Raw genomic sequence first — 13,454 nt, forward strand, 5'->3', positions numbered from 1 at the left:
CCCTCTGTATTCTGACTCCTGTATTTATCACATAGGAGAGCAAGCTAGTGTCAAGGATAAGGCAAAATTACTACATCGAATTGCCTTGGCAGGATTTCTCCCTGGAAGCAGGCTATCGTATTTACACTCTATCTTGGAAAAGAAGTAGTCTAATAACACAAGAAAAGCGATCTTCGCGTGCAGTCTTTTTTTAATGTTTACTCATCTTTTTTTTTTTGAGAGCAGAGACAGAACATGAGTGGGGGGGCGCAGAGAGAGAGAGAGAGGGAGACGCGGAATCCAAAGCAGGCTCCAGGCTCTGAGCTGTCAGCACAGAGCCTGACATGGGCTTGGACCCACAAAGTACGAGATCATGACCTGTGCTGAAGTCAGACACTTAACTGAGCCACCCAGGCGCCCCTCTTTGCATTGAATCTTAATACCACTAAGCTCTAAAGCCCTGGAAATCATGCTAATTTGCCAGTTACTAACAGCTTCGTTGAAGATTAAGCTATCTCTAAGATTACCTTCAGTTCTCAAATTCTATGACTATTCCATGTAAAATCTTGATTCCAAATCCTGATGCAAAAAAACTTGTCACAGTCGTGTTTTTTTGTGTATCCATGCTTTATTTTGCCTTTTTTTTTTTTTTTTTTTTTTTTTTTTTAAGCAAAAGTCTAGACTCTGGATTTCTAATTCAGACTCAGATGAGAGGCAACACTGAGATGAAAGCATTCACTCAGGAGCCAGAGTACCTGGGTTCAAATGGTGGGCCTTTTACCCTGTTTTGTTTTCTTCATCTTTAAATTGAGATGACAGGATGGAGATCATAGCATCTTCAAATGGGTTAATATTTGTAAAGCATTTAGGCTTGTGCCTAGCATACAGGAAGTGCTGTGATAGTAGGGCTTAAATATATAAGTAAATAAATAAGTAAGGCAGATTGCTCAAGTTTTCTCTTGCACTTAAAGACACAAAAATAACTTCTAGGTAAATACCATCTCACTGAATGCTCAGTTTTAAGATAACTTTCTTTAACAATGGCCAGCAATTCAATATATAGTCTTTTTTTAAGTCTTTATTTAGGTAATCTTCACAACCAACGAGGGGCTCAAACTCATGACCCCGAGACCAAGAGTCGCACGCTCCTCTGACTGAGCCAGCCAGGTGCCCCAATATACGATCTTATTTCGGCAAAACTGGGAGTTTTGTAGCTAAGTTGCAATATGAAATTGGGTATTGAAAATAAAGAAAAAAGGGGCGCCTGGGCGGCTCCGTCGCTTAAGCGTCCGATTTCAGCTCAGGTCATGATCTTGCGGTTTGTGAGTTCGAGCCCTGCGTCGGGCGCTGTGCTGACAGCTCAGAGCCTGGAGCCTGCTTCGGATTCTGTGCCTCCCACTCTCTCAAAAATAAACAAACACTTAAAAAATTAAAAAAAAAAAAAAAATGAAAACAGAGATAAAAGCTTTCCTAATTTTCCTCCTTAGCAAAAATTGCCAGGAAAGATAGGTTATCCAGGAAGCCATGCCTTACTGGCCAGCAAGGGCTACCAAACAATCTTACTATAGTTAAGTACTGGTAAGAAATCACTGGCCGGTTGGAGGAGGGCTGGGGAGGGCCAACAATATGTCTATTTCCCACATACCCAATTCCACACCTCGCAGTCTATACTTTCAGCCACGCTAAGAACGAGCTCTATTAAGGTACCTGGAGAAGAGAAGAATAAAACTGGGAATTTTAAAACTACAGATGCACAGAATATAAGCAATATCAAATGACAAGATCCCCTCATCCCCAAAGCAAATTATCTACTTAAAGCCCCAAAGAGAAAACTTACATCTACAAGATTAACAGCTGAAACAGATGGCTAATGAGAAAAACGAATCCACATTCTCTGGAAGACAGATCCTGCATGCTGCTGGCACTACAGATATAAAAGGCATATACAGAGGGCGACACGAGGGAAAAAGAACAGAACGTGCGAGGGAAGCACCGAGAGTGGGGAATCCTGGAGGCCGGAGCCGAGCGAGGGCAGGTCAGGGCCAGCAGGACAAAGGTGCCTGAAGCAAATGACGACCTACCAACGCACAGATTAGATTCCCCAACCCTCCGAGGCTTCGACGTGAATTCTGCCACGCTGAAAACTATGGAAAGGCCTTCGCAAAGCTTTGAAACTCGGCATTTTCAGGACCAAGACTGCCCTTGTCGAATCTAATGACTGTTTTGTTTCAGAATTGCAGCTTCCTTAGTTTTACATCACGACTTCTACTGAATTCTCACCCCAAATCCAAATCCAACTAAATCTTCACGATGACTAAACACAAGCGGCAAAACCAGGCCGAAATCATGCGGTGGGAATAGAGAGGGTACTTCAAAGGTCAGGTGGCATATAGTTTTTCTTCTTCTTGTCTTTCCAAAGAACAAAAATTCCTTTTCTTTCCAAAGAACAAAAATTCAAGACCAAATGCACTGATCGCCTACTTCATAAAGATCTGAGACCTCCTCTGCCTTTCTGACGATGAAAATGGACCAAGTCTTTCATTTTGCAAACACGGGGAAGTCGCTAACTTCAAGACACGGTGACAGGTGAGGAAGGTGTGGGCAGCGCGGAAGGAGAGCACACCCTCAGCCTCTGGGAATGACCCCTCCACAGAGGTTAAGAGCCAACATGTACTGGAACCGAGGACATGGTGAATGCTGAACACCAGGGGAAAGCGGTCTCTTGAAGGAAGTGGTATCTGAGCGGGAGCTCAGATGGAGTTGACAGGTTAACCAAAAGCCACAGGCAACGGGAAGCGCAGGAGACAACGAGGAAAACCACAGAAGCCCCCAGTACAGATCTTCCTTGACTTACGACGGAGTTACATCCCAATAAACCCCACGTAAGTTAAAAATATCATGAGCTGAAAATGAAAATACACCCAACCTACTGAACATCAGAGCTCGGCACACCCTACCTAAAATGTGCTCAGAACGCTCACAGCAGCCTGCAGGCGGGCAACATCACCTAACACAAAGCCTATTTTACAACACAGTGTTGGCTACCTCACGTAACTTGCTGAAGCCTATACTCAAAGTGAGAATCCGGATGGTTTCAGTGTGTCGGTTGTGGACCCTCGTGATGGCGTGGGTGCCTGGGAGCTGTGCTCGCTGCCACTGCGCGGCATCACAAGAGGGGATCCTACTGCGTATTGCTAGCCCGGGAAAAGATCCAGATTCGAAGTCTGCGATATGGTTTCCGCTGAATGCGTATCGCTTTTGCATCATCGTAAAGTCAAAAAGTCCTAAGTTGAACCGCTGTGAAGTCAGGGATCTTCTGTACAAGTTGTGTTAGGGAAGGTCAAGTGCTATAGTTTGGCCAGGGACCATAGTGGTACGGGGTGGGGTTGCGGGGGCGGGGGTGGGGGGTGGAGTTCCACAGTAGAAAGGTCTACAGTGTCGAGAACCACCAGGACCAGAGCATCAAGGACCTCACGGGCTGTGCCAAGAAGACTGGATGTTCCTCTATAAGCAACGAGAAGCCATTAAAGACTTACGAAGGTGGCAGAGCTCTGGGCGGATATGACAACCAAGGGCTGCAATGAAGGGGGACAGGTGGAGCCAGGGAGGCCAGGAGGGGAGAGCCTGTTATTCCAGAAAACATGACAAAGGCCCGGACCAGGGCGATGGTGAAGTGGAATGGGATATTTATGAAGCAGAACTGGAAAGTCATGGAAATTAAGTAAAAGGAGGGGAAACTGAAGACAACCTTAATCACTATTAATATAAAACTTATTGAATCAAGCTGAGGGGCGCTTGGGTGGTTCAGTCAGTTAAGCGTCAGACTCTCGGTTTCAGCTCACGTCATGATCTCGCAATTCCTGAGTTCAAGCCCCGCATGGGGCTTGCTCTGACAGAGCACAGAGCGGAGCCTGCTTGGGATTCTCTCTCTCTCTGCCTCTGCTCATGCTCGCTCACTCGCTCGTTCTCCCCCTCTCTCCTTCCCTTAAAATAAACTTAAAAAAAAAAAAAAAACCCAACTTGTTGACTTAAAGCTGAATTGATATTTATAGATATCAGAATAATGGAAGGAAACCAATTTTGATTTCAAACCCGATTAAGGAAGAAGTATAGAGAAGGTAAAAGGGGTTTTGGATTCAGAGAAATGCAACCTTCAAGATTAGCTCCTACTATTAGTTCCATTACCTAGAAGCCGAGGCTAACGACACCCGCCTCATGGCATTGGTAACAATTAAATAGGAAAGCGCACTCGTTCCCAGTTCAGACAAGACAGCCAGTAAGCAGTACGCACTGGGAGCCACCAAATGCAATCGCCGAGCTGAGCTGACCGGGAAGCTCAGCAGTTTCAGTTACCTGGAGATGGCCCCTCCCGTGACTTCTCGAAGAAGGCGGCAATGGTGAGGAACAAACTCCAGGAGCTTATCATACATGATCTGAAGGCCGTTCGGATCAGACTCAACAATCTGCTCTACAATCACCTATCAAAAGGAGCATCATTTGTTTTAAAGCACCTAAAAGAGAAGTATGAACTATATACTACAGAGGAAAGAACAGAGAAAACCTTAAAAACACAATTCCTCTCTGCCCACCCTCCTCCCCAGCTGACATGCCTTCGAAACAGAAGGTAAAGCACACCTTCACTCAACATCGGCTCCTAGGGTTAAGGGACACAGCTCTGACCCGGGGGAGACACAGGCTGGGTGACAGAGACTGGCCTAGAGCCGAAACACCACACACACTCATCTGCTTCCCGTCTTGAGCTTGAAAGCAAAATACTGTGTGTCCCGACAACAGTTCTGTACTGCCTTGACCTTGGCCTAGCCGACCACCACCAGATTAGGGAAAGGGTTGGGACAGAGAATGATGGAAGAAAACACATTTTATTTTACTTTATTATTTTATTTTCTGTGGGAAGGTTGAGAGTCAAGAGGTAAAGAAAGGACAAGCACACAAACTTAAAATACAAACGTGGCCATCGTCCCTTTAATATGCCATTGAAACTTAAAATATTTTCTTAATTTGGCACATTAGATGCGGCTCAATGAAAAAAGCATACATTAGGAACTACCCTACTTTCACTTACGGATAAAGCATAACGTAGTTAATCGGTCTTTTTCATCCCCACAGAAATAGCCATGAAATATAACAGGATACACACAGGGAACTGGCAGATCATTTATTTTTAGTGATCCTAATGAAGTTGAGAGGCTTACTGAAATTAAGCCTTAAATTTCACTTTTACCAACAGGATTCACTGTCCCATTTTAAAAATGGAAGGCTTTCCTCCTGAAGTCACAGGGCTTGGAAGCTTTGTACTTACTGGGACAGGAAGAACATTCACACTGACAGGTGACTGCAAGAGGGTCTTCAAACACTGAGGACTGGCTTTATGGCTTCTATCGGTTTGAACCAGACGAAACTGCCATTTTCTAAGCCGGAAATTGTTGAATGTTGGCAACCTTGTATGATACGACCTATATTCTGGCTCCTCAAAGGCAGGATATACTCCCTGCCTGTAACTTAACTATACCCCGACAGGTGAAGGGTCCTGGACAACCAAGTTCGGGTTTAAGGTACTAATCTGCCCACAAAAGCCCTTCATCTTTGAACATTCCCTCCTTCCCACTTCCTGGCCTGGCAGACTCCCCCGTGGTTTTCAACACTTAGGTCCAATCTATTCTGGGAAGACACCTCCCTCGCGGACTTTCCAAGCTCACGGGGCTGTCCACACCCTCCGCCACCAGGCACGTGCTGCGGAGCGGTCATCGGCCTAACTGTTCTACTCCTCTACCCTGGCAGTGCAAAAATGCTTTTTCACAACCTCACTGACGTAGAACTGACACAACTTAAAACTGACCTGAAAATGTTCGGATCCAGACCTTCTCCCTAGGCAAGACCCTCACCCCTATGGTATTAGGATGATCCCTGGGTTATGACATCACTAGAGAATACTGGAGAGCATGCTCGGTTCCTGGCACTCTGACTGTAACCAACGGGGGGACCGAGCTTTTCCTACAACTGAGAGTGCGGTAACTATGAGACTGTACAGAAAGATCTCTGATCTATCCCCCCACAGCCAGTGAAGAATCCAAGTCCGAGTAGATGCTCTAGGAGCGTCTGAACGAAGACACGAGTGCACACACCTCATCCACGTAGGGTTTCACTAGAACTTGACCGACTAAGGCCTCGGCATCCCGTGTCTTGTCAATTGTGGCATAGGTCCGTAGGCAGTGCCGTATTATATCAACGTTGGAAGTCTGGAGACCTTCTAAGAGCAGGCCTTCCAGTGACTGCTGTAACATGGCTGTAATGCCGGCTATCCGCTGCAAGCAAAAACAGCTGTAAGGAAAGTTCCAGGTAGACCAATTGCTAAAAATTCAAATATGTATATAACAGACCTCCTATTCTACTAGAATATATGTAAGATTAAAAGATTAACATTTTCTGGAGAGTTAACAGTGAAATCTCTTCTCCCCACGATTTCTTTACAAGTAAATCTTTGCTTCATCTAAGAAATGACAAAGTTATTTTCTTCTTAAGCTACAGAGTAAATCCGACAAGTGTGTTTAAACCCAGTCAAGGGCTTTGGGTAAATTAATTCTGACTACCTCGTACAATGTGTCGAGTTACATGAAATTCAGAATTCATTTTACTCGTGTAATTTGGAGAATATGCTTGTGACTTTACGCAAAATCTCTCCAACATGACATGAGAGAAGCAGGGTCCCCAGAAACCAAAACTGAAAGAAAAAATTCAACGTTGGTTTCAAAGTCCTCTACAGCAACAATTATCAGGGGCAATACGAGATTTAACGAAAATCATCCAGCAAATTCCCAAACAGCAAACTGTGAAAATCTAAACCAACACTTACCGGTCTTACTTTGTCCAAAAGAGGCATGCCTTTGCTTTGAACAGCATGAAACTGTAGCTGGTTAAATTCTGTGGCAATTCTCTCCAAAATCTGTCCAGTCAAAAGCGGGCTAGTAGAGACAGTTACAGAAATTTAGTTCCCAGAGTTATTTAATTTCCAAGAGACGATATCACCCAATTAACAACAGTGAGGCTTTAGCACCCACGGTGTCGTAACTTTTCTTCAGGGTGTTTTCTCCCACAGACCCCTTGTCACAAGGTGAAAGCTAACGTACCTTCCGTGCTGTGGATTTTCACTACGAGCCATAAGCATAGCATGTTCTAGGTGTGGTGGGGAGGTCGTCACGTATAAGCAAGCCACTGACACTGCCTGGCCCCAGCCACAGGGCCCACACGAGCAGCAGGAGCTGGACCGGGGGAGTGTGGGTGCAACTGCGTGTTTCCACCACGTTCCTCAGGCTCTCCCATTCACGAGTCTTCATCTCTAACCCCCTTCTCTCTCTTGCCCTATCCCATCATTCATAGCCGAATCCTCCTCTTCTCTACCTGCCTCATTCTCCCTCCTTCCAAAAGACCTCATACGTCTCAGGCACCAAATCCTGTTGTCCCTTCAATAAAATCAAACTGGCCCTCTAGCAGCAATAAATGCAACACCTCAAAGCAGCTTCCTTTAAATTTGCGTCTACCAAAGAGCAGAAAGAGCAATCTACATGCTCCGGGTCCTACCGAGAAAACATGCATTTGTATCGGCTACCACGTGTCATAAATGTACTCCCCTCCCTCCAAACACATTATAAAGCATCAACATCACTTAAGAGGAAGCTGAATAGTGAAAGATGAAAACCATAAAGGCACTGAAAGTACCTGCTGGGCTTTTCTAAGGCATCCCACATCTCTCGAGGCACAAGCAGGCAGTGAGGGGAAAACCCACACCATCAGGAAATACAAAATGCTACATGCAGACCAGCAGTGATCCACCCGGCCCTGTTTCCGCAGCATCCAAACGAGCGTAGAGGGAAAGTGCCCAGCGTGACCAACCCCGAAGCTGAACCTCTAACTTGAATAACCTAGCGTGGACGTGTTGTTTACCAATTATCTCAACGTCTCCTGGCCTAGGAAGCATGATCTATTTACTATTCACCAACGTGGCTCTGGCTTTCCTTTGTCTACAGCTCAAAGCTGCTGTTCAAAAGGAAAGAAAAAAGCCTCAAAGGTGATTCTGAGCAAGAAAGAGCATAATATCTATTACATTAAAGGCAGAATTGCCAAAGGAACAGTATTACAGAAACAGAAACCACTGAGGGATTTCTATCAAAGGAACACAGCAGGAACGAGCAAAAACAAAGAAAACTGGAAGGCGTGCATCGGAACAACAGAGAGGCCGAATGAGGATGCGGCTAGAGGGACCGTCAGCAGAGAGCAGAGCAGCTGAAGACGAGCCGGTTCCACCAGACGGATGGGAACGGACGTTCCCGGGGTCTCTGATAAGTGACGAAGGGGTCAGGGGCACAAGGGCAGTGGGCCGAAGAAACACACCCGGCGGGCAGCGAGTACCCATTTCCACGTCTGGATTATGAAAGGAGGCAGAAACGGAGGACCCGAGAACCCCCTTCCTTTGGGATGTCTCCTTTCTTTACTCCATAATGAGAGATGTGGAGCGTGGGGTCTCTGGGGACCCTTCCGAATCTAAAACATCAGTTCCTAAAACTAAGAAATCCCCATGCCTTCTTGGTGGGACCAAGCCTTTGAACTCTAGGTATAGTCAGTTTGGCTGTGGGTGGCGCTGCCTCAATGATCCAGTATTCCTCGTGGAAAAACGCTATAGCTATCAGGGTGATTTCAAAAAGACAGCTCACGTTAAACCCAGATTTCCTAAGGGGGAGGGCTTGTGTATGCCAGGTATGGCTGACAGTCCTTCACTGGTTGAGACAACCTCGCATGTGGGGTTGCTGTCAGCCTTACACTCCAGGGGACACAGGGCAGCGAAGGACCTGGACTCGGGCTCCCCAAGCCTGTGTTCTTCCCACTGTTCCACAGCGCATCCCGCTGGTGCCGCCGTGCTCTGGCAACTCATTTTCCGAGTCCCTCATCTACCCGGCTGATTGAAAATTCACACTAAGAAGGCGGTAAGTCGCGGCGTAACACAGAGAGCGGTCATCTTTTTCTGATCTCAGAAGCTTTTTCTTCCTCGTTCGTGCATTTCACCTAGACGTGCCCTATACTGTTTCCGTTAACGATATAATGCTGGTGCAAAACACATCAATGGTTAATACTCTGGGCAGGTCTAGAGAAAATCTGAGAAAGATGAAGGCTATACCTTGAAGATCAACAAGGATTTTGCTAGCTCTTTAGGGAAGGGGATTCCAAGTGTAAAAACTTTCCACGGGAGGCACACTGCCTCTGACCCCCAGTGTTGGAACTACATGGCCTAGGACCACAAAGGGTTTAAAATGACGTATAATAAGCTTTACCATCTCGTGCGCTCTACTCTCTGGAGCTACGTTCGAAAACGCTAAGCTACAGACTTGGGTTTTCTCCTTATTCAGAAATGAATTCTAACTAAAACGAAACCAAACAATACTTAAACTGGATGTGAGGTATTAATTTACGTGCTGTTTAGTAAAAAAAAATACTTACCTGCTTGCTTCTAGTACAGATGTTTCTTTAGAACTTTGAGAATTTAAGATTTTTTCAATTTTTTCAACTGATCGAATAACTTGTATAAGCCTCAACACGCACATCTATAAAGATAAAAATTAAGCAAACAAAAAAAGTTATTATAATGTTTAACCTTAATCATCTTGTTTTCCATGCTAAGTGCCAGAAAATATAAAACCAGAAAGAAGTCAAGTTTGAATATATAGAGCATCCTACATTTTGAATATTTCTATAAAACACTGAATTGCCAAGAATGGAAATCTTAATTTTGGCTTTCTGGAACAAGCATATTTCAATATTCTACTGCAAATTAATAGTAAAAAAAAAAACACACACACAAACGAAAAACCCCTAGACTTTTGCTTTCTCACGCTCTGTACTCTTATTTCTTCTTTTTCCCATCCTGAATCTCTCTATGGGCAGTCCATTTATTTTCTTATGGCCCTTTCTTCACCTTTTCAGTTTCTGAACGTACTTATCCTCTCGGTTTACATGTACATGATGTACACCTATATGCCCCAGTCTCGATTCATTGAAGGCATTTTATGCTACAAATATTGCCAAGAGGTTGCGGGACGTTATAAAAAACGCTCACCCTTAAAAGAACGAAAAATACAAAGTCATCCGTTAAACAAACAGTACCTGAGAACCCCTCCTGGGAGCTAGACATTCTTCCAGACAGTGGGGACAGCAGTGAATAAAACTAGAAAAATGTCTGCTTTCACGAAGCTTACAGTCTTGTCTAGAAACACACCACATGAATTCTTCGGACAAAAGCTGGGAGAAGATGTAAAGGAGAAATAGTCTCTAAAATAAGCTTCTTTCTCCCCCGTGAGATTTAAGAAAATATGCTAATAAGGGGGCACCTGGGTGGCTCAGTCAGTTAAGCATCTCACGGTTCGTGAGTTCGAGCCCCACATCGGGTGAGCACGAGCCCCGCTCTGGGTAAGCTCGAGACCCACTTCGGGTAAGCCCCACTTCTCTCTCTCTCCCCCTCATTTGCTCCCTCTCTCTCTCAAAAAATACTAAAAATAATAATAATAAAATGTGCTAATAAATACACGTACAAAACACTGGATAGAGTCAGAAGTCTGGAATCCCAATTCCAACTCTGCCCTGACATCCTTATGATCACGAATACAACCAGGGCTGTGTGGAACAGGTGTCGAGGATGAAGGCGTGCCCTTGCTGTGATGAGCACCGGCTGACCTAGGGAAGCGCTGAATGACTACACTGTACACCTGAAACTAATATAACCCTGTATGTTGACTAACTGGGATTCAAAAACTAATAAGAAGAGCTAAAACCAGAGCATAAACAAAAAAATCAGGAAATAAAATTAAAATCCAGGGCCACTAAACAGTAAAGGCAGTGCACGCAGACGTGTATTTAAAGAAGGGAAACGTGGGGCGCCTGGGTGGCTCAGTCGGTTAAGCGGCCAACTTCGGCTCAGGTCATGATCTCGCAGCTAGTGAGTTCCAGCCCCGCATCGGGCTCTGTGCTGACAGCTCAGAGCCTGGAGCCTGTTTCAGATTCTGTGTCTCCCTCTCTCTCTGACCCTCCCCCATTCATACTCTGTCTCTCTCTGTCTCAAAAATAAATAAACGTTAAAAAAAAAAAAATAAAAAATAAATAAAGAAGGGAAACGAAAAAAGAAACAAACATGGCCGAGCATGAGATAGCAATACTCCGCCTTTTCTAGAACAACTAACCTGCAGAATACAGGGGTGGAGAACATTTACGTGGCTGTTAAACCACCAAGTGCTCCACTGACATCAGTTATTATTATTTCTTGTTCTGGAAAAAGTGAGGGACCTTGAGACCATGTGGGTACCTCTAAAATTCCGTCTTACTATTTCAAGTAGATAACGTGACATTATAATGCGAAATATGCACATGCAAAAGAGCTTTGAAAACAAAGCTGCATAGTACTGACTGACAAGCATGAGCGGACACGAGGAGGGGACACAACCGGCACGTAACGTGGGAAATCTACTGAGGGATACCTTTTTCTTCCTGATGTCCTCTTGCTTACACATCCGTTCATCCACTGCCCGAATGCCTTCACTGACAGATGACCTGAGGCTCTTTAAAAGCATAAACAAAGTATACTGCAGAAACTGTTCTGTAACATGATCAGGTTTATACATTTAATTCAACCTCACAGAACTTAATACCTGCAGACCAGTATTATGCAGACACTGACAATAACACGAAATATCAGACACAAATGTTGTTGAGGGTACTCATGATTTAGGGGCAAAATGACATAAAGCCAGGGTCGCACTGTATTAACGGCCAGAAGAATAATAATACATATACAGTGAATGTCATGGGTGGTCAGAGTGGAGAACAGGTAGTCTGAAGCAAAGTACAGAAGAGTCTGGAAAAGGGGTGGGACTCAAATCCGGCTCTGAAACCGTGCATGGGCGGAGACAGCATCTTTAGAAGACAAGAGGTAAGAAGGTGTAGACACGTCCACACTCAGGGTCACAGCCATGCACCCGGGTGCGCTGTTGGCTTCGTTTTGGAGAGAAGCAGAAATAAGGGAGGGGTCAACTCAGGAGGACTTCACTCAGATAAGGGCTTTAGACGGGATTCCACACATTCTGGAGAACTAGAGAATGTTGACGCACTGACCTATCGTAGGTCCTAATATTTTGGAAATATTAGGAATCAAGGAGTAAGAACAGAATGGCCAGGAAAAGGGAGAGCTCACAGGTGGAGAAAGAGGGCCGGAAGCTGAGGAACGAAACCAAGTAGAAGACAGGAATTAGAGCCAAAACAAAGGTTCACGGAAACAGCTGGGATAAACTGGACACATCACAAAAATTCTACAGAAAGGTGAATTATTTCACTCAGAAAACATCATGAAATACCTACTAGATGTCAGCTGTCGTGACAGCACATGAGGATACAACAACGAAGACAGAAACAGTCTTATCTGTTAAAGATCTTAGAATCTCTTAGAATCTTAGATCTGGTCCCTGAGTCGGGACCAGAAAGGAAGGTCAGGTCTGTGGCTCATTAGGACAAAAGCAGCTATAAAGACGGCTGTGGAAAAGGAAGGGGACACGGTGCTCGCGGGGACGAGGCAGGACGGGAACCTGTGTGCAAGGCGAGAGCAGGAGTCAGCGGAGCAAATCTACCTTTGGGGAGAGGGGTTTCAGAGAAGAGCGGAAGGCCAAACAAAGGCTGGGCTCAGGGGACACCACGGCTATGGGGCTGGGGGAGGAAGGGGCACACCAAGGAGGAGGCAGGAGAGACACGCGGCAGCAGGCGTGGAATCCAATAGTGGACCACAAAAATCACTCTTCCCTTCCGGGGGAAAGCACCTCAATAAGATTTTGTAACATTCAAACGGGACATAAACAAGGAAGAGTATTAGCTAGCTCGAGGCACGGCTCCAAATTTCCCTCTTCTATGAATTCTTTCCTGCCTACCCCTCCTCTGGGCTTCTCAGCACGGACATTGCTGGTACTCCACGTTTTTTCCAGCTCTGTCCATGCACCGGGCCTTCCCTTGGATCATCTTCCACTTCTAGTATCTCCTCAGGTTCCAGGCACTGTCTTATGGGCTGATGCACGAGGCCACTCAAGCTAGGGGTGACATACCCAGGACAGGACGGTGCAGAGCACCAAGTTCACAACAGTGCATCCAAACGGAGGGGTCAGGGGGGTGGGGGGGGACGAGTCAGGGCATCGACACAGACTGGGGGGTGGGGGAGGACAGGATGGCACAGTTTTCTGTTGGAAGTGATGCCCTAAGTTCCCCTCCGCTGTTCACCAGGTGGAGTTCCCATTCCCAACGTCTGGGAGTGGGGAGTTCTATTCCCACAGCAGGGATTTTCTCAGAGAAACATTATTAGATATTACATCTATATCATCTTTCGGTTACATGAATGATTTCATAGCTTTTGTGGACCAGTCTGGGAACCTGACCGCATG

General features: G+C 45.5%; 1 protein-coding gene across 4 annotated transcripts in view; it reads right to left on the reverse strand.

Moving 5' to 3' along the window:
- COG2 (component of oligomeric golgi complex 2) overlaps nucleotides 1-13,454 on the reverse strand; it is a 55,280-nt gene that overhangs the window by 27,279 nt on the left and 14,547 nt on the right. For all 4 annotated transcript variants that reach the window (XM_042907869.1, XM_042907868.1, XM_042907871.1 and 1 more), the window contains exons 4-8: nucleotides 11,514-11,594; nucleotides 9,487-9,590; nucleotides 6,851-6,959; nucleotides 6,123-6,302; nucleotides 4,333-4,457 (exon numbers count right to left, since the gene is read on the reverse strand). In XM_042907869.1, the coding sequence (XP_042763803.1) occupies nucleotides 4,333-4,457; nucleotides 6,123-6,302; nucleotides 6,851-6,959; nucleotides 9,487-9,590; nucleotides 11,514-11,594 (599 nt within the window). The remainder of the gene's footprint in view (nucleotides 1-4,332; nucleotides 4,458-6,122; nucleotides 6,303-6,850; nucleotides 6,960-9,486; nucleotides 9,591-11,513; nucleotides 11,595-13,454) is intronic.

Source organism: Panthera leo, chromosome D2, assembly GCF_018350215.1.
Source record: "Panthera leo isolate Ple1 chromosome D2, P.leo_Ple1_pat1.1, whole genome shotgun sequence".
NCBI classification, from domain to species: domain Eukaryota; kingdom Metazoa; phylum Chordata; class Mammalia; order Carnivora; family Felidae; genus Panthera; species Panthera leo.